General features: G+C 43.4%; 2 protein-coding genes across 4 annotated transcripts; one reads left to right on the forward strand and one right to left on the reverse strand.

Annotated features, from left to right (window-relative positions):
- Nucleotides 1–2,549: 2,549 nt before the first annotated feature.
- On the forward strand, nucleotides 2,550–10,801 carry LOC123068742 (glyoxysomal fatty acid beta-oxidation multifunctional protein MFP-a). 2 transcript variants are annotated; one of them, XM_044491369.1, is made up of 18 exons: nucleotides 2,550–2,661; nucleotides 5,155–5,226; nucleotides 5,399–5,464; nucleotides 5,564–5,620; nucleotides 5,715–5,782; nucleotides 5,863–5,944; nucleotides 7,248–7,303; nucleotides 7,398–7,700; nucleotides 7,803–7,889; nucleotides 7,962–8,136; nucleotides 8,246–8,367; nucleotides 8,451–8,614; nucleotides 8,690–8,944; nucleotides 9,083–9,204; nucleotides 9,321–9,442; nucleotides 9,917–10,065; nucleotides 10,182–10,320; nucleotides 10,522–10,801. In XM_044491369.1, exons 1-18 carry the CDS (start codon nucleotides 2,565–2,567, stop codon nucleotides 10,558–10,560), a joined length of 2,175 nt encoding a protein of 724 aa, XP_044347304.1. In that variant the 5' UTR covers nucleotides 2,550–2,564; the 3' UTR covers nucleotides 10,561–10,801. The 2 variants fall into 2 exon arrangements, with proteins under 2 accessions (XP_044347304.1, XP_044347303.1); XM_044491368.1 differs by lacking the exon at nucleotides 2,550–2,661 and adding an exon at nucleotides 4,007–4,297.
- A 1,237-nt stretch (nucleotides 10,802–12,038) lies between these two features.
- On the reverse strand, nucleotides 12,039–16,250 carry LOC123068743 (protein AATF). 2 transcript variants are annotated; one of them, XM_044491370.1, is made up of 14 exons: nucleotides 16,049–16,250; nucleotides 15,046–15,247; nucleotides 14,853–14,956; nucleotides 14,676–14,748; nucleotides 14,478–14,552; nucleotides 14,264–14,374; nucleotides 13,990–14,029; nucleotides 13,853–13,916; nucleotides 13,405–13,507; nucleotides 13,206–13,301; nucleotides 13,090–13,119; nucleotides 12,757–12,856; nucleotides 12,583–12,667; nucleotides 12,039–12,506 (listed from the first exon to the last, which is right to left on the reverse strand). In XM_044491370.1, the coding sequence occupies exons 2-14, from the start codon at nucleotides 15,217–15,219 to the stop codon at nucleotides 12,380–12,382; spliced, it is 1,182 nt and encodes a 393-aa protein (XP_044347305.1). In that variant the 5' UTR covers nucleotides 15,220–15,247; nucleotides 16,049–16,250; the 3' UTR covers nucleotides 12,039–12,379. The 2 variants fall into 2 exon arrangements, with proteins under 2 accessions (XP_044347305.1, XP_044347306.1); XM_044491371.1 differs by having other exon boundaries at nucleotides 15,046–15,238; nucleotides 16,046–16,234.
- Nucleotides 16,251–24,200: the final 7,950 nt, after the last annotated feature.

Raw genomic sequence — 24,200 nt, forward strand, 5'->3', positions numbered from 1 at the left:
CATCGATCGGCTTCAGTGAGCAGCAGTAGCGAAGGAATCGCTCGATTGGGTTCAGTTAACAGCCATCGATCGATCGCTCGGGTTCAGTAACGCGTAGCCTGCAGTGCAATCGCTCGGGTTCAGTTAGAGCCCAATGCCTCGCTCGGGTTCAGTTAGAGCCAACGCCTCGCACACACGTGCGTACGTGTACGAGAGAAACGCGCATTGCTCCGCCCCCGACCACCCACCGTAACCGGGAACTCCCCAAAATTTTCCTCGCCCTCGCTTCTACCATGGTTTTTTCTGTCATGGACGGCCCAAAGAATGTCATGCAGCTGCGTCTCCGGCCCGCCTAGGACGAAAAGCCCATTTCCTGTCATGATTTTTTATCATAGAAGTAGGAGCCCACCACATCTATGATGATACCGGGTTTTGTCACAATTATCGTCATAGAAGTGTCATATGTATGACAGAAATTTTTTTCGTTCAGCCCAAAATGTCACGGATGTGTCTTTTTTTGTAGTGTATGTTTAAGTTTGTTGCTGTTATAATAATATACATGATGCTTGTATGTCCATATTTTGTTTTTATCGACACCGGCATGTTTTTCGATTTCAGTTTTAGTTTGAGGACAAGCGAGGTCTAAGCTTGGGGGAGTTGATACGTCCATTTTGCATCATGTTTACCTACTGTTATTTATGATGTTTTATGCATAATAATATTTTTGGAGTAATTCTAATGCCTTTTCTCTCATAATATGCAATGTACACACAAAGAGGGAGGATTCCGACAGCTGGAAATCTGGACCTGGAAAAGCTACGTCAGGCCACCTATTTTGCACAACTCCAAATGAGATGAAACTTCACGGGAATTTTTTATGGAATAAATAAGAAATACTGGAGCAAATAGCCACCGGAGGGGGCCACCTAGTGAGCACAAGACACCAGGGCGCGCCTGGCCCCCCAGGCGCACCTTGGTGGGTTGTGCTCAGCCCAGCCCACCACCAGTGCCCGTCTTCTGGTATATAAGTCATTTTGACCTAGAAAAAATAAGGAGAGGGCTTTCGAGATGGACCGCCACTGTCTTGAGGCGGAACTTGGGCAGGAGCACTTTTGCCCTCCGGCGGAGTGATTCCGCCGGGGGAACTTCCCTCCCGGAGGGGGAAATCATCGTCATCATCATCACCAACAACTCTCCCATCTTGGGGAGGGCAATCTCCATCAACATCTTCAACAACATCATCTCCTCTCAAACCCTAGTTCATCTCTTGTGTTCAATCTTTGTACCGGAACTATAGATTGGTGCTTGTGGGTGACTAGTAGTGTTGATTACATCTTGTAGTTGATTACTATGTGGTTTATTTTGTGGAAGATTATATGTTCAGATCTAATATGCTATTTAATACCCCTCTGATCTTGAGCATGTTTATCACTTGTGAGTAGTTACTTTTGTTCTTGAGGTCACAGGAGAAATCATGTTGCAAGTAATCATGTGAACTTGATATGTGTACGATATTTTGATAGTGTGTATGTTGTGATTTCCTTAGTGGTGTCATGTGAACGTAGACTACATGACACTTCACCATATTTAGGCCTAAGGGAATGCATTGTGGAGTAGTAATTAGATGATGGGTTGCGAGAGTGACAGAAGTTTAAACCCTAGTTTATGCGCTATTCCGTAAGGGACAGATTGGATCCAAAAGTTTAATGCTATGGTTAGAATTTATTATTAATAATTTTCTCGTACTTGCGGATGCTTGCGAGGGGTTAATCATAAGTAGGAGGTTTGGTCAAGTAAGAACAACTCCTAAGCATCGGTCCACCCACATATCAAATTATCAAAGTAGCGAACACGAATCGAACCAACATGATGAAAGTGACTAGATGAAATTCCCGTGTACTCTCAAGAACGCTTTGCTTATTATAAGAGACCATTTTGGCCTGTCCATTGCCTCAAAAGGATTGGGCTACCTTGCTGCACTTTTGTTACTACCATCGTTACTTGCTCGTTACAAATTATCTTGCTATGAAACTACTCTGTTACTTACAATTTCAACACCTGCAGACATTACCTTGTTGAAAACCACTTGTCATTTCCTTCTGCTCCTCGTTGGGTTAGACACTCTTACTTATCGAAAAGGCTACACTTGATCTCATATACTTGTAGGTCATCACCGCGGGCCTCTTAAATTTGTACGTAGACATGAAATGGGTCGCTTGCGTTGGACGCACGGCCAATCCAAAAAGAAAATAGGGCGGACGCCGAGCGGACGGCCGACCCAAACGGACGAAAAGTGGACAAAATCGTCGTTTGTTTGGGTCGGCGCATTGGAGTTGCTCTAAGTGAGATGAGATGGAGCGGATCGGCCTCCGCAACCGCACTCCAAAGCTTGCAAGGGAGGGAGGTTTGATGGCGCCAGTGCAGCGCAACAGCCTCTACAGTAGGCCACTATAAATGAATTTCGGAGGATAGTAGATAAATCCTGCAACCGCAAGCTCCCAACTCCCCCAAGCAACCTCAGTGAGACCTGCAAGAAACAAATACCAGGTGGCAGGCGGGATGTATCTTGGGAACCAGCGGAGTCGATGGCGGCCAAGGGGAGGACCGAGATGGAGGTGGGCGGCGATGGCGTTGCCGTCATCACCATCTGCAACCCGCCAGTCAACTCCCTCTCCATCGATGGTACCATACCAGCAGCATCCATCCTCATCCTGTACCCCATCCCAATCTGTTGCTCCGCCTGTTTTATTTCTCTTTTCTGTTGAATTCTCCGTGCGTATGATGGGGAGCAACTACAGTGGATAGCCCCACCACTAAAATAGGCTGGTTTACTAAAGAAACTAAAATAGATTGGTTATAGCCTCACTATCTCGATCTTGTAGGCCTATTAGCTGGAATACAAGCTGTCACAACGGTATGGAAAGAATTTTTTTGATTGCTAGCTCAATGTATTATTAACCGTCAATGCATTCTTTCAAATCCTGAGCAGTATTTCTTTTGGACAGATCACTCTTTTTAACCAAAATTGATCCCAAAAGTCACGTCAATCATTTTTTTACTAAATTTAAAGAGGTTATATAGAGAGGGGAAAGATTTGATACGAACTAATGAATTCTTTCCAAAAAAAAAGAAATTCTATTTTTAGCCATTTGTTGGCAAAGCAGCTAGGCCTAGAGCAATATAAATGCCCCTAATCGTCATGTGTTATTTCCCCCAAGCAAATACAACTTGCACCTTACAGATACAGACTTGCAATACTTAGCACCAAGGCGTCATCCCAAGCCAAAACCATGGGAAATAGCCTCCTATTTGCTGCGGCCATCGTAGCCATTTGCGCCATAGCGGTTCTTGGTGCAGGTCCACCAGTGGACATCAACAATCCACACATTCAATGGCTTGGCAGGTGGGCGGTGGAAGAGCACGTCAGGCTGGTACAGGACGAGATCAAATTCAACAAAGTGGTGAGAGCCGAGAGTGACGATGAGTCGGAACTAGGCGTGCTCCTCCATCTCTTCATCGATGCAACCAACAGAGATGGCAAGGACGCCAAGTACGAGGCGGTGGTGGACCAGATTTGCGGGATATATAAACCCGGTCTCTTGGAATTTAAGTCGGCTAACTGAGCAAAAAAAAAAGCATGATGATCATGTTGATGCAATAATTAATTATTTGACGCAATAAGCAATGTCTAGGTGCATTTCGTATAGTACGAATGTTTGTGGACTCGGTTTTGTATCTTTGATGTTTCACAGTCATATAACAAATTTCTCCACGGTCGTGTTTCTCTCTTCTAGACTACCTTTTCTAGATTACCTAGTACTCCCTTTGTATAAAGAAATATAAGAACGCTCTTATATTTCTTTACGGAGGAAGTACTTATTTTACTCATTTACTCATTAGCAATTCATCATAGAGAGGATCATGTTACTCAAAATCCAATGTCCCTGCCAGATCTGATCGTCACGTTTAAGTGAGATGAGGTGGAACGGATCGGCCTCCGCAACCGCACTCCAAAGCTTACAAGGGAGGTTTGATGGCGCCAGCGCAGCGCAACAGCCTCTACAGTAGGGCGCCATAAATAAATTTTGGAGGATAGCAGATAAATCCTGCAACTGCAAGCTCCCCAACTCCTCCAAGCAACCTGAGCGAGACCTGCAAGAAACAAACACCGGGCGGCAGGCGGGCGGGCGGGATCGATCTTGGGAACCAGCGGAGCGCGCGATGGCGGCCAAGGGGGCGACCGAGGTGGAGGTGGACGGCGACGGCGTCGCCGTCATCACCATCTGCAACCCGCCAGTCAACTCCCTCTCCATCGATGGTACCGTACCAGCAGCATCCATCCTCGTCCTGGATCCCATCCCAATCCGTTGCTCTGCCTGTTTTATTATCTCTTTTTCTGTTGAATTCTCCTTTGTATTTGATTGGAAGAGCCTTCTTGGCGTGATTCGCTACCAAGAATTGTGCTTTTTAGCTGTCGCTAGGCTTAATTTTTCACTCCTTGAGGTTGAGGGAGGGTGCCTGGTTCAACAGGATTGAGGGTCTATGTGATATTGGGGCAACTTTCTGGTGGAGGCGCGCACACACAGCCACAGTTATTCAACTCCGGCGTCCGGGCGGCGAGATTCCAGGTCGGAGACGCACACGTACACAGCCAAGACAAGGATTTGGTCCTTCAACGTTGGGGATTTTTTTCTCCTCTCAGCTCACTCTGCTTTGCTGGGGCAGAGGGCCTTAGTAGTAGTACAACTTAGCGCTTTACAAAATCAGAAATTCAGTACTATCTCCTTTGCGCGTGTGTGCGCCCGCGCGTTGCTTTTAGCGTGATCTAACTGCCGCCTCTATAGCCAAAGCTGTTGCTGTCACCTGTTAGGCTGCTGTTACAACAACTATGCAATGAGTAACATTTAAACCCGACTGTTTTGCCAATTTTTTTGTACCAAAATCACATGGCGTTCTACAAGCCGTAAGCACTGCGTTTGTATCTGATGACCACATGTTTATGCACCAAACAATTGGCCAACATTAGTGCAAGTTCTTCTCCTCCTAACATAAGCATGTGTAGGATAATCAGATGGAATGTAATTAGAAGCTATTGCCTCTGAAGATTATGTAAAACATTACTTTCAAATCTTTTGGCGATAGTTCTTTTTTTCACCATGACTTTTTTTCTTTCAGTACTGCTAAGCTTAAAGGAAAGCTATGAAGAAGCTCTTCAGAGGAAGGATGTCAAAGCTATTGTTGTTACAGGTATTTGCCAGTTCAGTTTTTTAGCCAATATAAATGCCACAGCTGGGGGCGCAGGCCCCTCCCACCTTCTCCATGTCCGGGCGTGCTAGCCGTCCCCATGTTTGTGCATTTCAAGTACAAAACACTATTTGTTCCAGTGAGGAAACCGTTTCTTATTTCAAGCCTTTGACAGGGAAAGGGGGGAAATTTTCTGGAGGATTCGATATTAGTTCCTTTGGTGATCTTCACAGTGGAAAAAGTATGTTATACTCGTCTCATTGTGCAATTCTTGTCGTTTCATTACTATTTGAATATTAATTCTGTAAATCTCATCATTTTATATATATGTTTCTAACAGTTGAGCAACCAAAGGTTGGTTACATATCAATAGACATTCTCACTGAACTTCTGGAAGGTATATGATTAGTCTGCCTTGTCTCTTGATTTATTACTGCCATTATGTTAAATATTTTTGTTGAATATTTTCCTGTACTTATTGTATTAAACAGGAGCAACAAAGCCATCGGTGGCTGCAATTGATGGTCTTTGTCTTGGCGGAGGATTAGAAGTTTCCATGGTACTTTTCTTTTTTATCCTTCCCTAGATCAGTTAAATCAAGAGGTTTATCTTATATGATTTTTCCCCATGTTATATTAGGCATGCCATGCACGTATTTCAACTCCCACTGCTCAATTAGGTCTTCCAGAACTTCAACTTGGGATCATTCCAGGATTTGGAGGTAAAATTATATCTTTTAATATCTCATTTATGTGACATTTTGTTTATGTTATAGGTAGCAGCAATTCATTATTTGAACCCTTTTATGCATAAAGTGAAGTGGCTCTTAAACCATGCACTTTCCTGTTAGTTTTGTAGCATAGAAACTGCTTGATGTAATGTTTGTGTTCTTTTAACACTCAGAAATATATTAGGGGCTAACCAACATTCATAATTGCTAACAGCCAATTCTTCCAATTACAAAAATTTGGCAATAGCATTAGCAGCCCCATTAGCATCCCACTTACTCTTCACCAGCTTATGATTTGAAGACACCACCTAAGTCCAAGAACCTCCTTTGAATCAGAAAAAGGTGATATGTTCATTGTTGGCAGAGAAAGGAGACAATGCACATAGAGGAAATCAGTTTCTAGGATTATTGGAAGGTGCAAATCAAGTGCCAACTGAAGACACCCCCATCCCCACTTGCAGAATTCAGCGACACATTACATCCTGCATTAACGATCCCAGAGCCCAGCTCCATGGTGGGGGATTCCATCTCTCCTTGACCAAATATCCTAGAGCCTTATGATTAGCAATCCCCATGGGTGAAACAAACAAAGGAGCTTTTCATTCCGGTTGGAAAAAAAGAGAGCCTTTCGTTTGCCGCCACTATAATAGCCATCCCTACTCGACAAACCGAAGAATGAAGAAACATTGCTCTCAAGAGAAAGAACCGATGCTGAGATTGAAGCCTTTCCTGTCTGAAAATCACATCATTTTGAAGGTGCCAAGCTCTCTAGAAGAGGAAGAATAACTTACAGCCAGTGCATGTGTTTTCATTCATCTATACATTAAGGAACCAGTCTGGGCCAGAATTAAAGAAAAAATTCTCACCTTGAAGCTCCTATGCTGAACTGAGCGTGTATCTGAGCGCAGGAGACTTCGTATAATTGATCAAAGGATGGAAACCATCCTAATCTTCACTTCTTCAGTACCACAAGACTTGTCTGTGGCCACTTTCCAAGCAACCATTTTAATCTTCCGAGAGACATTTGTTAGTCAGATTGTATTCCAATTTTTTCTATCTCCATTGGTTGCCCCACTGTTTTGCCCAGGATCATCACTTCTCATAATACGAGACGAGTACTGAGCACCACATCCGCATCATGAATGTTTTGCTTTTCATCCCTAATTTATTTAAATATGAACTCCACTGTTGTTTGTATCTTTTCTGTCATATGCTTACCCCCCAATATGAACTGGATTATATTCGGCCTTTTTTTTGGCTTTTCAATGTGATGACCCATATACATAATTTATAGGAACGCAGCGACTCCCACGTCTTGTTGGATTGACAAAGTCACTGGAAATGATGTTGGTAAATACTGCTTTCGAGCCTATGGTTTTCTTTTCTGTGACTTAACTGGTTTAATTCAACTACTTCACTTAACTAAACAACCCGTTTGCATCAGCTATCCAAGCCAATTAAGGGCGAAGAGGCACACCAACTGGGTCTTGTTGATTCCGTAGTTTCTCCTAATGATTTGGTGAATACTGCTCGTCGTTGGGCTTTGGATATCTGCGAGCTCAGAAAGCCATGGATCAAAAGCCTTTACAAGACTGACAAACTGGAACCCCTTGGTGAGGCTAGGGAGATTCTCAAGTTTGCAAGGGCTCAAGCTCGAAAGCAGGCTGCAAATCTTGAACACCCACTTATTTGTATTGATGTCATTGAAGAAGGTATAGTTTCAGGACCTCGAGCTGGGCTCTGGAAGGTACTTGATGCTACTTATGCTGTTACTGCTAGTCTGCTACTTTATTTAATTTTCCTGTTGTGGATACAGAATTTTGGATTCACTTCTGTAATGTAAATGCAGGAAGCAAACGCATTCCAGGGCCTTCTTTTCTCAGATACATGTAAAAGCTTACTTCATGTATTCTTCTCTCAGCGTGCAACATCAAAGGTATGAAGGACATTTTTTCTAATTGTTACTATCAAATTACACCATGTCTTAATCCTCTAAAATATGTGTCAGGTTCCTGGTGCTACAGACTTGGGTTTGATGCCTAGGAAAATAACGAAAGTCGCCATTCTAGGTGGTGGGCTTATGGGTTCTGGAATTGCTACCGCAATGATACTGAGTAACTATCCTGTGCTGCTGAAAGAAGTAAATGAGAAATTTTTGATTGCTGGAATTGACAGGATCAAAGGTACTACAAACAGGATTAAGCCTCGTCATATCTATTTTTTCCTGGGAATCTTTTACGCTGCATCTTTGTAATAAAAAGACAAAATTATCTCACTGGTTCGCTTCACCAGCCAATTTGCAGAGTCGTGTGATTAAAGGAAAAATGACAGAGGAGAGATACGAGAAGGCTATGTCTCTTCTCAGTGGTGCCCTTGGTTATGAAAAGTTCAAAGAAGTGGACTTAGTTATCGAGGCAATTCTTAAATCTTATTAATGACCCGCAATTAATTGCAGTTAGCCATTTATGCTTAATTCTGTTATTTCTCACAATTGCAGGCGGTTATTGAGAATGTGAAGTTGAAGCAGCAAATATTTGCCGACTTGGAGAAGTACTGCCCTTCCCATTGCATCCTTGCTACCAACACATCTACAATTGATCTTAATCTAATTGGAGAGAAAACAAAGTCCCAAGACCGTATTGTTGGTGCACACTTCTTTAGGTAATGCAGCGTATATTGATTGATGCACAGTAATTCTGGATGTACATCCATTAATTGATTGCACTACTTATGCAGTCCTGCGCATGTGATGCCGCTCCTGGAAATAGTTCGTACCCAGCACACTTCAGCACAGGTTGTTGTTGACTTGCTGGATGTCGGGAAGAGGATCAAGAAGACACCAATAGTGGTTGGGAATTGTACTGGTTTTGCCGTCAACAGGATGTTCTTTCCTTACACCCAGTCAGCACTCCTGTTTGTTGATTATGGTATGGATGTTTACAAGATCGATCGTGCATGTACCAAATTTGGAATGCCCATGGGTCCATTCAGGTCAGATATATAATTCTGTATTGTTTTCCTGAATATATATAAGCTCCTGTGGCATTCTTAACGTTTCGTATGATAGTTTTCGTGCGATGCTAGATGGACTCAGTCTAGCTGCTAACTATTTTATGTATATATATGCAGGCTTGCAGATCTTGTTGGTTTTGGTGTTGCTGTGGCTACTGGTATGCAGTACCTTGAAAATTTCCCGGAGAGAGTCTACAAGTCCATGTTAATCCCTATTATGATGGAGGACAAAAGAGCAGGTAAAATTATCAAACATCACCAGTATATCATGCATATTTGTTCTTTTTCAGTTAATGTTTGTACATTGTACTGGTTTCTGAAATGTGTTACCATGATTGACCAACCATTCATGTAGGCGAAGCCAGTCGGAAGGGATTTTACAAGTACGAGGATAGGAGGAAGGCAACTCCTGATCCTGAAATTATGACGTATATTCAGAAATCTAGGAGCATGGCAGGAGTTACTCCCGACGCTGAGGTTTGGTTTGGTTCATCTTTTGATTTTTGGCTAATCTCTGTTGTATTTTCCTAGAGAATTCCGCAGCTTTCCGGTGAAAGCATGTGCAGTAATAGAATGACTATAGTGGTTCATGCTTGGCATATTTGCTTTTCTGATCTGCTCTTATGATTCTAGCATTGAGAAGGGGACATTAATTAGGAACAATTTCTCAAAAAAAAATGCCGTTACATTTTTTTAAACAATGTTGCTGTTTATGTTTGTATTATGGATGGCAATTGTGTTTTGTGGAAGAAGCAAACCAGAAGTAGATGTTTATAGTATCTCATGTACTAGATGAGCGAATATAGCTTGGTTTATATTGAATGGATGGTTATATGTATTGGTAAAAATATCCAGACTAAATCGACAAGATCCTTGTAGTGGTTAAAGTAGCATTTCTTGCAAAAGAAACAAGTTGCTCTAGTGCTGAAACTTTCTGCATAAACATGCCAGTTGATGAAGCTAAGTGACAAGGACATAGTCGAGATGGTGTTCTTCCCGGTCATAAACGAAGCATGCCGTGTCCTTGATGAGGGCATTGCGGTCAAGGCGTCGGATCTTGATATCGCCTCAATCTTCGGCATGGGTTTCCCACCTTACAGGTCTGTTTTTAAGATCCCTGGTCAAATTTGCCTCTTATTATGAACCTTACAGGCCCTGATGTAGAGATTTACTAGCAACTACTTACTCGCCCGTCAATTGTTGCAACGTATTGTAGGGGAGGGGTCATGTTATGGGGAGATTCAATCGGCGCAAAATACATCCACGGCAAGTTGCAGGAGTGGGCGAAGCGGTACGGCAGCTTCTTCGAGCCTTGCTCCTACCTCGCCGAAAGAGCAGCGAAGGGGATTCCTCTGGTGAGCATGAGTGGCATTTCGTTTCAGCTGAAAACTTTAACGCCTAGCTATTTCCTTCACTAGTAGAAGTACTAGTAGTTTCTATTTGTTTCAGCCAGAATGAAAGCATGTACCTCAATATTAGACCACCAAGTAATTCATCTTGTTCTGATACAGTGAAATGTGATACAGTATATGATACCACTTAATTTTCATGCGCAGAGTGCACCAGCAGCAAGTCAAGTCAAGGCCCGGCTATAGGTGATGGTAGGCCTGGTATTTCTGTCAGCTGAAGGAAATTATGTCACCGGGTAATAATGCGTGATGAAGGTGGTGATTAGTGGAAGGGGCTGAATAATAATAACAACACGTGAGCTGTATATTAGGAAGCAAAGGAAACCGTAACTAATTGCGGTTGGACCCTTGGAAGAGTTTTATGTAATATGTGCAATGATTGTTATATAATATTGCAAATATGCTCTGTCAATTCTTTTGTTACACACCGAATCTGTCCCGTAACAGCGTGAATGTCTAAACCTGAATTTCTGAAACAATGTGTGCTCAATGTGCTGGTGTGATGAACCTGAACTGCACAACCTAAACCTGAACTCCTTTTTTTTTATATTAGACAATCCTGCGAAGCTTTGTTTATCCAGTCATGATGTTTACAGGAACTAACATAGGATCACAAGAATGGCCTAACTAGACATGGCGGCCAATACAAGAGAAAGAGCTTGCGGCGACTCGTTGTGAGCTTCAAAATTGAAGTTTCTAAGCTCATGAATAAAACTACAGAGAAGGAACATATCACTGCCCGCGACCACCAGGCCACGCTGAGAGGCCCGTCCCTTTGCATTGAGTTGCGACCCTAGGCGACTAGGGTTTCTCTACCTGTCGGCTCTGAGGTTCGGATGATCACGTGTGGAAGGGAAAATGACAACTGACCGTGCCATGCGCTCCTTTCCTGAAAATTTGCATTTCTCAATCTCCCCGTTTGGATTTGATGAGGAGGGTGTATTGGGGAAAGGAAAGCCTAGAACGTTTTCTTCCCATCGCCCATGGCCAATAAGATTATCTCTTGATCTGACCCTTTTGGCCTACAATGCTTTCTTTTCATCGCCCACGGCAGAATATACTTCCTTTGTTTTTATTAGCAAAAGAGCCCGTGCGTTGCAACGGGAGAGAAAACATAACATACACTCTTAACTCAACAACCATCACTCAAGACCACAATAGGTTCATCTTCTTTATTTTTGCGAGGCATCATATTTGTGTTGCCACTTATCCTCCTTCTCATCCTCGCCAGCGATGGCCTCGATGTTCACACAAAATAATAAAAAAACATGTGTTGAATATGGTTAATTCTAAGGCGTCTCTCTCTCCCCCCTCTCTCGCTCGCTTTCTCTCACTCTCGCGATGAGCAAACTGTTGTTTTCTCTTGCGACATTTTTCAGAGGTATGCACGTGTAGTTATCGATGTTTTCTATAAAATTGGTCAAAATTTATAAAATTTGATTGAAGACAAAGAATAAGTAAAAACGGAGGACATAATAATCCCCATGATGTTGTTATGTCAAAATTAGTTGCTTAGACAAGAGACTTGCACCATCAAAGCTATACTTGTTAATCTACAATTTTTATGGTTAACATTACACAACTCAGATAAGAGGGCGTTGATGTTTATTGCTTTGCAGAAGCAATGCTATGACCTTGCTTCCATACCCAAGCACAAAAAAAGGGGCAAAAAGAAACTTGGCTTCATAGTCCACAGTTGAAGAATACAGCGACAATTCTCTTGCTAATTCTCTGTTATGTTTAACAGATGAAGAATTCGAAGGCATCTTACTAATCAGATCAGCAACTACTTCCTCCGTCCCATAATGTAAGACGTTTTTTGACACTAGCATAGTGTCCAGAAACGTCCTATATTATGGGACGGAGGGAGTAATATTCATGACACTCATCCTCATACATAGGCCAGGCATGTCTGGGTACAAGTTTTGTGGTATTACTTCCGTTTCACATATTACCACCCATCACGTGAAACTAGCTTTAACAACATTTCAGACATCTCTTAAAATCAGACCGCGGCTGACTTCTGCAGGTTGCCCATTCCAAACAAATTCTCGAACAATTTCGAAGCCATTGGAGGAACCGTCATAGGCACCGGGGCCATGAAATTAGCAATCTTCTCGTGAACGCTGTACCTGAAAACTCACATAATAAACAAGTTAATACACAATTGCCTGCAAGGAAAACCAACTGTACCGAAAGTAACTCTACCTTATCTTTCTGCTCTTTGAAGCGCGGCGATCGACGAGTTTCCTCTTCTTGTTCTGCTTCTTCCTTAGAGCATAAAATGCAGACTCTGCAACAATTGCAGCAGCATGGCTCATATATGCATTCAGGGCTTAAAAAAAAACAGCGCAGATACACAATTGTTGGATATGAACTAACCAGATGCTCCATTATCACATGACTCGAGAAACTCCTTGAGAAGTTGATGGTAAAATTCAGAATCATCAATAAGTTCAGGATCACCTTCCACATCCTTCCCCTGTGTTGAAACAAGGGGTGAGCATATGAGACCAGCAAGTGCACTACACATACAGTATATATATAATTCGATTGGTGGTGGAAATATCCCCAAAATTAGTCTAACTTAATTAATCGGTTAGGTTGATAACCGAGTCTAACTGGTCTACATAACGAAATTCGAATAGAACAAAATGAGAGACAGGCAGGCAAGCTTGAAATTATTCCAAGTAAAGAATGAAGTATTGCTCAAACCTCAACGGTAGTAGCAGGCTCTGCTGCACTCTGCAAATTGAATGAGAAGACACAAATTATTCACTATAAAGCAGAAATATGACTGGTGGCCCTCATAACAGATGCATATAAAATACCTCCCCGAATACACCAACATCAGATTTCCGCAAGTACATCCGGTGAATCATCCTGCTTGGGTCTCTCATGTAACCAGCAACTTGGTCACTTATGTTCTGTTCTCATACAACATGGAAAGCAAGGGTCTTAGCTTTTTAAATCCAGGCCTGTTTCACAATAAAAAATTACTAGAAGTAGTTAAATAGGCATTCAACCAACCTGATTAAATGCGTGCAACTTTCCTTTCAGTGCAGCAGCTCCAGTTGTGACGTGTGTTTTCCTCTGCCATTTATCTATCTCGGTATTTCTGAAAGGGGTTATTCTGTACAAAAATCATGGTACGTAGCAAATTAGCAATATAGAAAACAAAGGTCTTGTAAAGATGAAACCAATTTTTTATTACTTATAAAGAGCCAAACAAACAATTCACTAACTCAAAGACATTTAAGAGATTATTATAATGAAGGACCAGGGAAGAGTTTAAATCATTAGATGGTCCGTATTAAAGCACAAAACACATTCTACTAACAGGATATGGTAAGCATACAAGGGCAGAACTGCATAGCGCTGATTAACAAAAGATCTTCTGCTACGCAAGACATTGTAACACATCGAAGAATATATCCCGCAGTACTTCATCAGAGTTTCTGTTGCTGCAAAAGGTTACCTTGTATGCAATTTCTGTACTTGCAACCACTCGTCACTCTCTCCATTCGAGTCAGGCAATGTATCTGTCATTAAGTCAGGATTAACGAATGTTTCAAGGCATCTTCCAGAATGAGAAAGACTGGATAGCAGTTTTACCGTTCGCACCCTTTGCAGCCTGATTCTGCTCCAGTAAAGCCTACAGGTAGTTTTGAAAAAGCATATTGCGCACAGTAAGAAAACCTGGAACAACTACAGTATAGCGGTAGCATAGCAGCAGCAACAACAACAACAACAAAGCCTTTAGTCCCAAACAAGTTGGGGTAGGCTAGAGGTGAAACCCATAAGATCTCGTGACCAACTCATGGTTCTGGCACATGGATAGCAGTGGTAGCATAGCACTGAAGCAAAAAACATGAGCAGGTAAGTGAACCTTCTGCAGCTCCAGCATGCAACCGAGAGTCTGTTTCGATGAGTCCAACAGATCAACATATGCTTGCTCTATCTCCTGATCATGACTGCAGAACCTTGACTTGGATGGATCCTGCAAGAACAGAATAAAATATATGTTTCTTCAGAAGTAAAATCAATGAAGATGAAGAAACGAAGGTGCATGTTCTGGCAGTCATATGAGAGAAACAACAGACCTTGGGAAGCTTGTTTGAAGTGGAGAATGCCTTTTGCAGCAAGAATCTCATTTCCAGGGTCTTATCCCATAGCGCCTTCAGTAAGCAGCAATTGGATGTAGAGGTTAATAGTTTGAAAGCTTAAACACTGAATGTAAAGGATGCAATTGAACATATCATGGTGAGTAGATGTTATGCAAAGCACATATAAGAAAATACCTTTTGGTTTTTGATTGCCTGGCCTCTTGAGACATCATCATCCCTGTGTTGTTTCAGGGTTTGAAGAATGCTTCTGCAAGGTAGAAGAGAAGAATATAAGTGAGATGATGAAGCAGATTCTATAGTAAACCGTGTGAAAGGGAGGCATGGCGAAGAAGGGCCGAAAGGAGACATTACTGTTGATTGGCCTGGAGGGTGCGATACTGCTGCTCGAGCTCTCCCATCTCACCATCATCCTCCTCCTCATGGAGGCTCTCCTCATCGTCCTCCTCCTCGTCACTCTAACAAGAGAGAGAGAGAGATAGGCACAAAACAGCTAAGCAACCTATACCCCTCAGAGGAAAAGGAAAATGAGAGGGGAGGGCGGTACGGTGGAGGATTCCTGGACGTCGTCATCGGCGGCGCTCCTTGTGGAGAAGAAGCTGTCCTCTGGGTCGGAGTGGTCATCAAGGTGGAGTTCAGAGTCGCTGCCTGAATTGGAAGAAGCCTCCGAGGGGGAGGGGGAAGGTGATGCCTTGCGGTGCTTACGTGCTAGTGGCGCCATCTTGTATCGTCAACTAGGCCTGAGTGTTCAGTATAAACCGGAAATTTGGTTAGTACATTTTGGTTTTGTTTTTTTGGACAGATTTGGTTATTGACTAAAGCTAACAAAAAATGTCAGTCAAAATCGCAAAGTCAGTATTTCGGTTAATCTAGAAAATCGGTTCAGTGGTCGGTCAATACCAAAATTGAAAAGCTTCCAGAAATTCAGGTTCAGCGCACCAGTACACTGAGCACACACTGTTTCAGAAATTCAGGTATAGGCAATCACATGTTTCAGGACAGGTTAGGGTTTAACAAAAAAATTGACAGAGTATATTTGCAATATAATTTCAGGGGTTATTTACAACTTAACAATCCCCAACTTAATGCTATTGTGTTTTGCCAAGCATCGTACTGAGTGGCACAAACAGTACGTCCCTCAAGTTTACTGAAAGTCGACCTCCAATCCATGGACTTGTTTTGGGCGACAATTTGTCCCTCGTGCTCAAAACCGGACGAATTTCGTCCAAAACCAGAGTAGATGACAAAACCGGTCACGTGTAGGCGGGTTTTCCCTCTCTCCTCACTTGCCACCTCATCTTCTTCTTCCTTCTCATTCTCTCTGTGCAGTGGGCATTTTATCAAGCAGTTGGCGTGCTCGCCTGCAACTGCAAGCGCCATCCATCTATGTACGTACCATCTACGCACGGAACCAGTGCAAGCGCTACTGCTAGAGTCTCCACAGAAGGCATATGAGCAAGCATCCACGTATGGCCTACATACGGAACTAGTGCAGGAGCAGCTGAACAAGGATTTGAGGTGGAGGATGAGAGGAGCTGCGGACTCACGTTGCCTGATTGCTGAGTGCCTGCCGCGGTTGAATACGTGGGGGAGAAGAACGCCGAGGTGCACCGCCGGTCGCCGGAGTGGAGGGCTGGGGCGCTGTCGTCGGCGGCGGGGAGCACGCTAGGTTTGCGGGGCGACGATGCTGAGAAAGGAGAGGGCACTTCCGGTTCCGCGTATAGAGTTCCAATCGGCCTTCCGCGCGTACATGGGCCGGCCCAATCGGCCTTCCTGTGTTGTTTTCTTGACGGTTTGTTTCGTTCCGTTTTTCTTTTGGGAACCGCTACGCGTCTGCCGGCGGATGTGTTAGAATCATCCGCCGTCCGGAGAGCCGTTGGATTAGCCACCTAACAGCCGTCGGATGACTGCCCGCAACTGACCGGGTCTTTATTTCCTGCAACAGCCGTTCTGTTTCAGAAACAGAATCTCATGTCCGCCGTCCACCAGCCAAAGCTCCGCCCCAGCGCGGCGGCAGTCGCCACCACCACAAACATTGCTGCCGCCGGCGCGCGGAGGCACCTAGTCCTTCAGCGCAAAATTCCTGCAACAACATGGCGCACCACATCGCGCGGCAGATGCTGGGATCCGACACAGATCGAGCTCGCCGGGGGCCGCCTCTTGGAGAACAGCCGCGGCCATCGTTCTCAGCTCCGACCGCGGCCGCGGGGCTTCCTCCGTGAGCTGGAGTATCATCCTGGTTCACGAACCCTCCGGTTGTGTTTCCTGAAACAACTTCTACCAGATCAAATCAGGGCAGCTGGGTGAGTTTCCTGACTCTGAAAAAACATGAACACTTGTGTGTCTCTGAAACTCATGGAAAACCTATGTATCAGAAACATAGCTAGAATTTCCTATTTGTTTTCATGTGTGTGGAAGCTCAAAATTCAAATTTGTTTCATGTGTGTGAGTCTCTGAAAAAACATGAACATTTATGTGTCTCTGACTCTCAAAAACATGAAGACTTGTGTGTCTCTGAAACTCATGGAAAACCCTATGTATTAGAAACATAGGTAGTATTTTCTATTTGTTTTATGTGTGTGGCAGCTAGAAATTCAAATTTATCGACAGATATATGTGTGTGTGTGTGAGTGGAACCAAGGCAAATACCCACACACATCTGTGCTTGCTCTATCTCTGCAAAACATGATCCTCTCTATTAGTGGTTATTTATCAACCTATGATACGATTTTGAATGTGTGTGCCTATGTGAGAAAAGGCCATTGACTGAAAATTTGTGTGCAAATGAAGCTAAAACACCGTTGATAAATGTATCTGTGTACCTGAATTTCTGAAACAACAAATAGAACTGTTTATAGCAACTATAGGAAAAAAATACTTTCAACCAAGACCTCTCTATTTACATGAAAAAACATGTGCCTTATTTCAGGGAGCTGGTGCTGAAGGGGAAGAGAGTTATGTCCAAAAGAACTTTTCTGTCGATAATCATGAAGATTCGGAGGGATTGTTGCATGCTAATGATGTGATGCAAGATGATTCAGATGATGGAGATGTTTCATCACAGCCATTATCGCCCTATGTTGCATTGGTGTTTGACACATTTGAGGATGCCCAGAAATTCTGCAATGACTATGCCTTCAAGTTGGGATTCGACACACATATATCTTCTACAAAGTACAGCCAAAAGAGAGGACAGAAGCAAGAGGATGCAATAATGATCAAGAGGGTCTTTGGGTGTGTGCACGCTAGAAAGCCCGATAAACCGGAAACAAGTAGCACCTTAGAGAGCATTGCAACAGAAACAAGCAACTCCAGCAGGCGCCCTGGTGCCGAAATGGATGTGACAAGAACGCGTCAGAAAAACAGGATTCTCCGTCATGATTGTAAGGCACACATGATTGTTGGGCTTAGGGATGGGAGATTGACAGTCACTTGCTTTGTTGCAGAGCATACATATCCACTGATGCAACAACCAGAGTGTGTTAGATACTACCGCTCGCACCGCAAAATACCTGCTTAAGATTACGAACTCTTGTTGACATTGCATGATATTAACCTGTCAAATTCAGATTGCATGAGTTTTCTTGGCAGGATACATGGAGGTGACCCTAGGATACTGACGTACGTGAAGAGGGATGTTGCGAATGAACGTGCAAAGCTTCGGGAAGCGATAACACAACATGACATGGATATGACAGTGAAGTACTTTGAGAGGAGGAAGGCCGAGAATCCAGAGTTTTTCTTTGCGAAGCAAAAAGATCCTGCCACGAACTCTGTCACTGCATTGTTTTGGGTTGATGGGAGGACAAGGGCGTTGTACCCGAAATATAAAGATTGCGTGTTCTTTGACACAACTTTCTGCACTAACAGATACAACATGCCCTTTGGTCCTATAGTTGGTATCAACAATCACCTCCAAACCATTTCACTCGGGTGTGCTCTTTGTTGCCGGATGAGACTATTGAAACGTTCAAGTGGGTCTTTGAGCAATGGATGGTTGCAATGGACAATGAGCATCCAAAGAACATAATGACTGACCAGGACCAAGCAATGGCGACAGCTATAGAGCAGGTGCTCCCAAATACTTGCCATAGGTGTTGCAAGTTTCATGTGTTTAGCAACACGCGTTCTAAGTTGGGGAGGCTGCTGAGCAGAAATGAGGCGTTTGCAGATGTGTTTTACACTTGTATCAACAACTCTGAAACGGTTGAAGAATTTGAGGAAACATGGCAGCACATGTTGGAGTGTTTTGAAGTTGCTGAAAACAAACACTTGAAGAACATGCGGCGAAGAAGACATATGTGGGCTCCAGCGTACTTCAAGAACAATTTCTTCCCGTTCACAAGTACGACAGGCAGGTCCGAGGGGCTGAACTCATATTTCAAGACAATGATTCGTCCAACTGATTCTGTATGGAGGTTTGTGCAACAGTATGAACTGTGCCAGGAAACTGTGCTTGATCGCGAGGACAATGCTGGGTTCACTGGTGAAATGACTGCTCCTCCACTATACTCTCAGTAGGCCAGCTTCACTATACCAAAGAAAAAAATCCAAAAAAATGTTTTTTCATGCTTTGTTTTGAGAACTTTGCTTCCTTTTGTGATGTTTCAGATACAACATTGAGCGCCAAGCTGCTGATTACTACACACGCAACGTCTTTGGCAAGTTCTAGAAACAAGTGACTGCGTCTATGGGCTACATTATCAACCAAGACGCTGAGTACCAAGGGTGAGGCCTCATGTTCAATCTAACATCAAGCTTATATGAGAACCCAAAGCTCTTCTCTGTGCGTGTTATGATGGATGAAGGGGTGTTCCAGTGTAGATGCCACTACTTTGAGATGAATGGCCTGGTTTGCGCCCACATAATAAGGGTGATGGTGCACCTCAATGTGCAAGTTATTCCACAACAATACTTGTTGGAAAGGTGGTCTGAAGCAGCAACAACAAGCATGGCCAGAACTGGGCGATTGCTGGAATTTGAGCACCCCTCGACAAACACGCTCAAATACAACTCCTTGTGCCGAAGGTTGACATGGCTCGCCTCTGATGCATGTTGCAATGATGATGCATACAAGATATTAGATGAAGCAATAAAAGTTCTTGAGCCTGCCATTGCTGCGGTGAAAAGAGGGGTACTGCCAGAATAACAAGCAACGCAACGCAGTGAATCCCCAACGCAACCTGCTGCTACAATGGGAGCGTTGAATGATGACCTACCACAGCCTCAAAGCACAGAGATGCTACGAAACCCAGCTCGTGTCCCAAAGAAAGTCTGGCCAACTGAAAGAGAGAAGAGGAAGAAGACTCTGGTGGAGCAGCTAGATGATAAGCACAAGAAGTCAAAACAAGAAGAGAAGAAGCCAATGGCAGCAGTGAAGCCAAAATCTGAAAAAAGAAGTATTCGCTAGAAGTTCTGCAAAGAAGAAGGTCATAACATGCAGACATGTGGACCCCTATAAGCTGCAACAGAGGCGGCGACAGCACCGCCTACATGTCAATTCTGCTTCGAGGTGGGGCATACTGTACCAACTTGTGCATACTGGAGAGCCATGATGACAAATGATCCAAGAAATGCCCAAGCAATGCAACTCAACCTCTAGGAAGAAAAAAAATGAGAGAAAAGACATGAGAAAGTTCTTGGTCCTGTTGGAGGATGTTTTGCATTTTCTTTTCAGACTCACTACATGTGCTTGAGCAAAAAACACATAAAATACTCTTTTTTGCAACCTTGATGATGTATTTAGGTTTTATTCCAATTTGAGACATACAAAAAGATAGCTCACATTTTTGTTACAAGATATGTTATGTGTGTCCTGGATTTGAGACATACAAGATATCTCTCACTTTGTGCCGTAGTTTTGAGGTCTTTTCCATATTTCCCGTAATGCTTTGTTTCGTGAATGTACCATTTGTATATACATGAATGTACCATTTGTTTCGAGTTGCGACATCATGTTTCCGGTGGTTGCAAAAAAAGCTATTGTATACATGGATGCTTGTATATGGCATGTGTTGTTATGGGTAGGACACCTTATTTCAGAAAACCAGTAAGCAAAAAAAAACTGCAACATGGATAGTTGACATATCTGCATGGATAGTTCAAAAACCCTAGTCATTTTCATTCATCTTTGCATCCGTCTCTAGTTCACATTGATAGCACTCAAGTTTACATTGACAGCACAACATGGGTGATGCTCCAATATTTCAAAATAAAAAAGAGGAAAAAAGGGACATGCCCCAGCATGATACATGCTCCAGCTTGGGTTCCACAAAAGATAAAGTAGATGGTTAACAACATCTTGTTGTTTCTGGTTACACAAAAAGGATGTAGCGCATACACTTGTCCACAAAAAAGCAGCCTAAAACTATCTAGGAAATACTTTGCTCCGATTGACATCTTCTACGAGCTACTCAACAGTTTCTGGAACTCTTTGGCTGAGTTGAGTGTGTTTTGAGGGTGCTTAAAAAGCTTCGCTGCAACAAATGATCGGAATTTGAGCAATGACCTCGTGTCCTGGGCATACAACAAGGGAGCTTTGTAAGTTAGTTAGGAGAAAAATTCAAAAAACATGATTACCATTAGAAAACTAGCAAAAATGGAAACAACAAGTGCTCCGAAAACAACAAGTTATTTAGTTAGTAGTGTTGCATAGCAAAAAGGGCATACCGTGCTGAATGGTCTCATCCCCCTGCCAGTTAGATTCTCCATGTATAGAATAGCAAACAACCCACAATCAAACCTGTCAAAAATAAAAAAAAGTCACAAATACATATAAAATTTGCTCACTTGACAACAAAACATAAAAAAGTTGTGGATAGACACATGAAAAAAAGGAAAATGGTCAGAGAACAATATGTTGTTGACTGCTGCGGGTACCCATTCGGGCTGAGACGATCAAACTTGTCAAAGTCAAGGTTCCATGGGTTTTGTTCTCTGACCAAAGTCTTGAAGTTGGCTATCTACAAAATTTGATATTGCGAAAAGATGGATTACACAGTTGTATCTTGTATGATTGGTACCACAAGAACAAATTTTATATAGAGAAAAAATGAAAAAAAGAGAAAGGAAAGAGGTGTAGCGTCCATACCAGATTGCAACATGGCTTCTCGGGGATGTTGACATAGTCAGGGTCATCACCCCTTGAGTCGAAGGCGTTGAATTGTTTGTGCATCAAGTTTACAACCACAACTTCCCAGTGTCCGTCCTTGACAATGGTGAAGAACAACTGCAAAATTAAGAAACAAAAAAATAACTTCAGAAAAACAGAGCATGTTGTGCTAGGATAGCTTTGATGCAAGAACATTTTCTTTACTTGATTAGATTTCATGATGTTGTTTCTTTCACAGGCCCTCTCAAGATCTTTGCTGCAAGAACGTGTCTGAAATGAGCTTGGGTCCACGGCAAGCTTGGACTGATGCAAAGAAGAAGGTATTGGTTAGAAAGATATGGAAGTTGTGGGGAGAAACTCTATTGTGAAAAAATAAAAAATGGGTAGTTGACTCACGGCTGTATGCGGTGAGAACGCAAACTTCCTAGGTTTTCTTTTGCTATACATGTGCTCGATGTTGAAGCTTTCAACATAAAGCGACATGACCTCATTGTTCAAATGTGCTCGCTTTTTTAGCCCATTGCTGAAATGCTTGAACGAAACATCAAACCCACCTATCCTAATGAATGGAGGTATGCATGTTGCAAAAAAATAGTGGCTCGGTTAGTGGCAAACAAGATGGATGGAACGAACAATTTATCAGCACAAAAAAGGGCTAAAACACACTTACAAGGGCTTGCCTTCAGGAGGGTCCTTTATGTGGTAATTTGTGCAACAATACTGCTTATATATGGCATCGTCGGAAGCATTAACTATGATCTTCTTCATCCTCTTTAGCTTCGGTGCGTTCTCTGGCGATTTTGCAACTCTCTTGAGTGTGGGCTTCTTCGCATCACGTTTCCCCCCGCTGCTTGCTTCAATCACCACCTCCTCACTTGTCTCAGCTACTCCTGCTTCTGCCCCACAAATGAAAATGAAAAAGAAAATAGAAACAAGATGAGAAAAAGTAATGGTTTGGAGCATGGAAATGCTGAGTTTCTGTAAACAAAACAAAACATGGGTTTGAGCACAAAGTAGTTGGGGAGAGATGAGTGCAAATAACCTGCAGGGCCTGCCGAAATTGGAGGACGTGTTGCGATGGGAGTCACATCGTAAACTGGCCCAGCTGAGGTAGCCGGAGATTCACCAAACAAAGGGCTCCTCATACGGATCGACAAGGAGTCCAAATCTGCAACAAAAGTTTTTGCAGGGGATGTACGAACTTGAGGAAACTCCTGAAATAGTAGATCATCATCACTCCCCGGTTCAAACAATCCAAAAGAAGGTCCATCTTCAAGCGTGCCTGGCCTCCTCGTCAGATTCACATGTGCGAAGCTTGGGCTGCGAGGAGGCTTAAATTCAGTGTCGTTTGCCTTGCTGCATGAGTCTTCTCCCCTGCCATTGCTCTGATCATTGTCGTTGCTTTGATCATTTTTGGTGTTGTCATCGCTCATCCTGGGTGGGGCATCATTGTTTTGACCTACTTCCGCTGCTGGTTTCTTGGGCTGTTGCGGAGATGGTACAGTGGCAGTGGCTGGTTGCTTGGGCTGTTGCGGAGATGGTACAGTGGCAGTGGCTGGTTGCTTGGGCTGTTGCGGAGATGGTACAGTGGCAGTGGCTGGTTGCTTGGGCTGTTGCGGAGGCGGTACAGTGACATGGTGAATGTTGGGCTGCTCCGGATGCTTGGGCTGTTGCGCAACAGGTTCAGTTGCAGCCCCATCAGACATGCCTGCAGCAGAAGTCCCCCCTGGTACACTGAAAGTGATGCCTTCACCTTCGGCTCTCTATCCATGAATGCTGCACTCAGCTTTGTGTGCCTCAGACAACATTAGGCCCATTCGCTTGCAGTGCATGCCTTGCAAGACCCTCCCAAATGAGCTGAATGCAACATTAAGTTCTCTGGCATGGAGCTCTTTGTGCTTGTTAAATATGACTTGCATCTGTGGGGGCAACTGTGATGCACGGAAACAATGGCGCTAGATTGGTAGGGACAGTAGTTTGTAACATGCCAGTGAAATTAAGGTGCAAAAAATATGAAAAAGGAAAAAAAGGAAAAAATGAGTTGCGAGAAAAAAAACCACCTCTAACTCCTCGATTGTTGGCAATGCATGGAGCCACTCCTCCAAAGAGCCGCACACGTCGTCACCACTCTCCATGTTAGATGGATGCGGCTCATGCACATGCTCTGCGCTACCATTGGTACCCCCTGTACTGGCGTGAGGTGGGCTTTGAGAACCTGCATCTGCTCCCACATGTACATTTGCTTGCATGTGTGAGCTCTTAGGCACATCTGGAGTGTGTGTTGCGCCCCCAACAGCACCCCCTTGCTCGCTGATTTCCGATAATTCCTCTGTGACATGTTCACTTGCAGCTCCTTGGTGATGTTGATCTACATATGAGATGAACTCAACTACTGCGTACGGTGTACTGGTCCTGAACTGCATTACAAAGACGAGAAAAATAGTTAAGAATTGCAACAGACAAATGGCTTCTATATAAAAACAGAAAAAGCAAGGTCTTTCAGTTTCAATCACTTACTGGACGCTTCCCAAACCCATCATCTAGGGTGTCCACTGCGACAATAGCATAAAAGTCCATTTCATGAACAAAAC

This window comes from Triticum aestivum, chromosome 3B (genome assembly GCF_018294505.1).
Source record: "Triticum aestivum cultivar Chinese Spring chromosome 3B, IWGSC CS RefSeq v2.1, whole genome shotgun sequence".
Lineage (NCBI taxonomy): Eukaryota > Viridiplantae > Streptophyta > Magnoliopsida > Poales > Poaceae > Triticum > Triticum aestivum.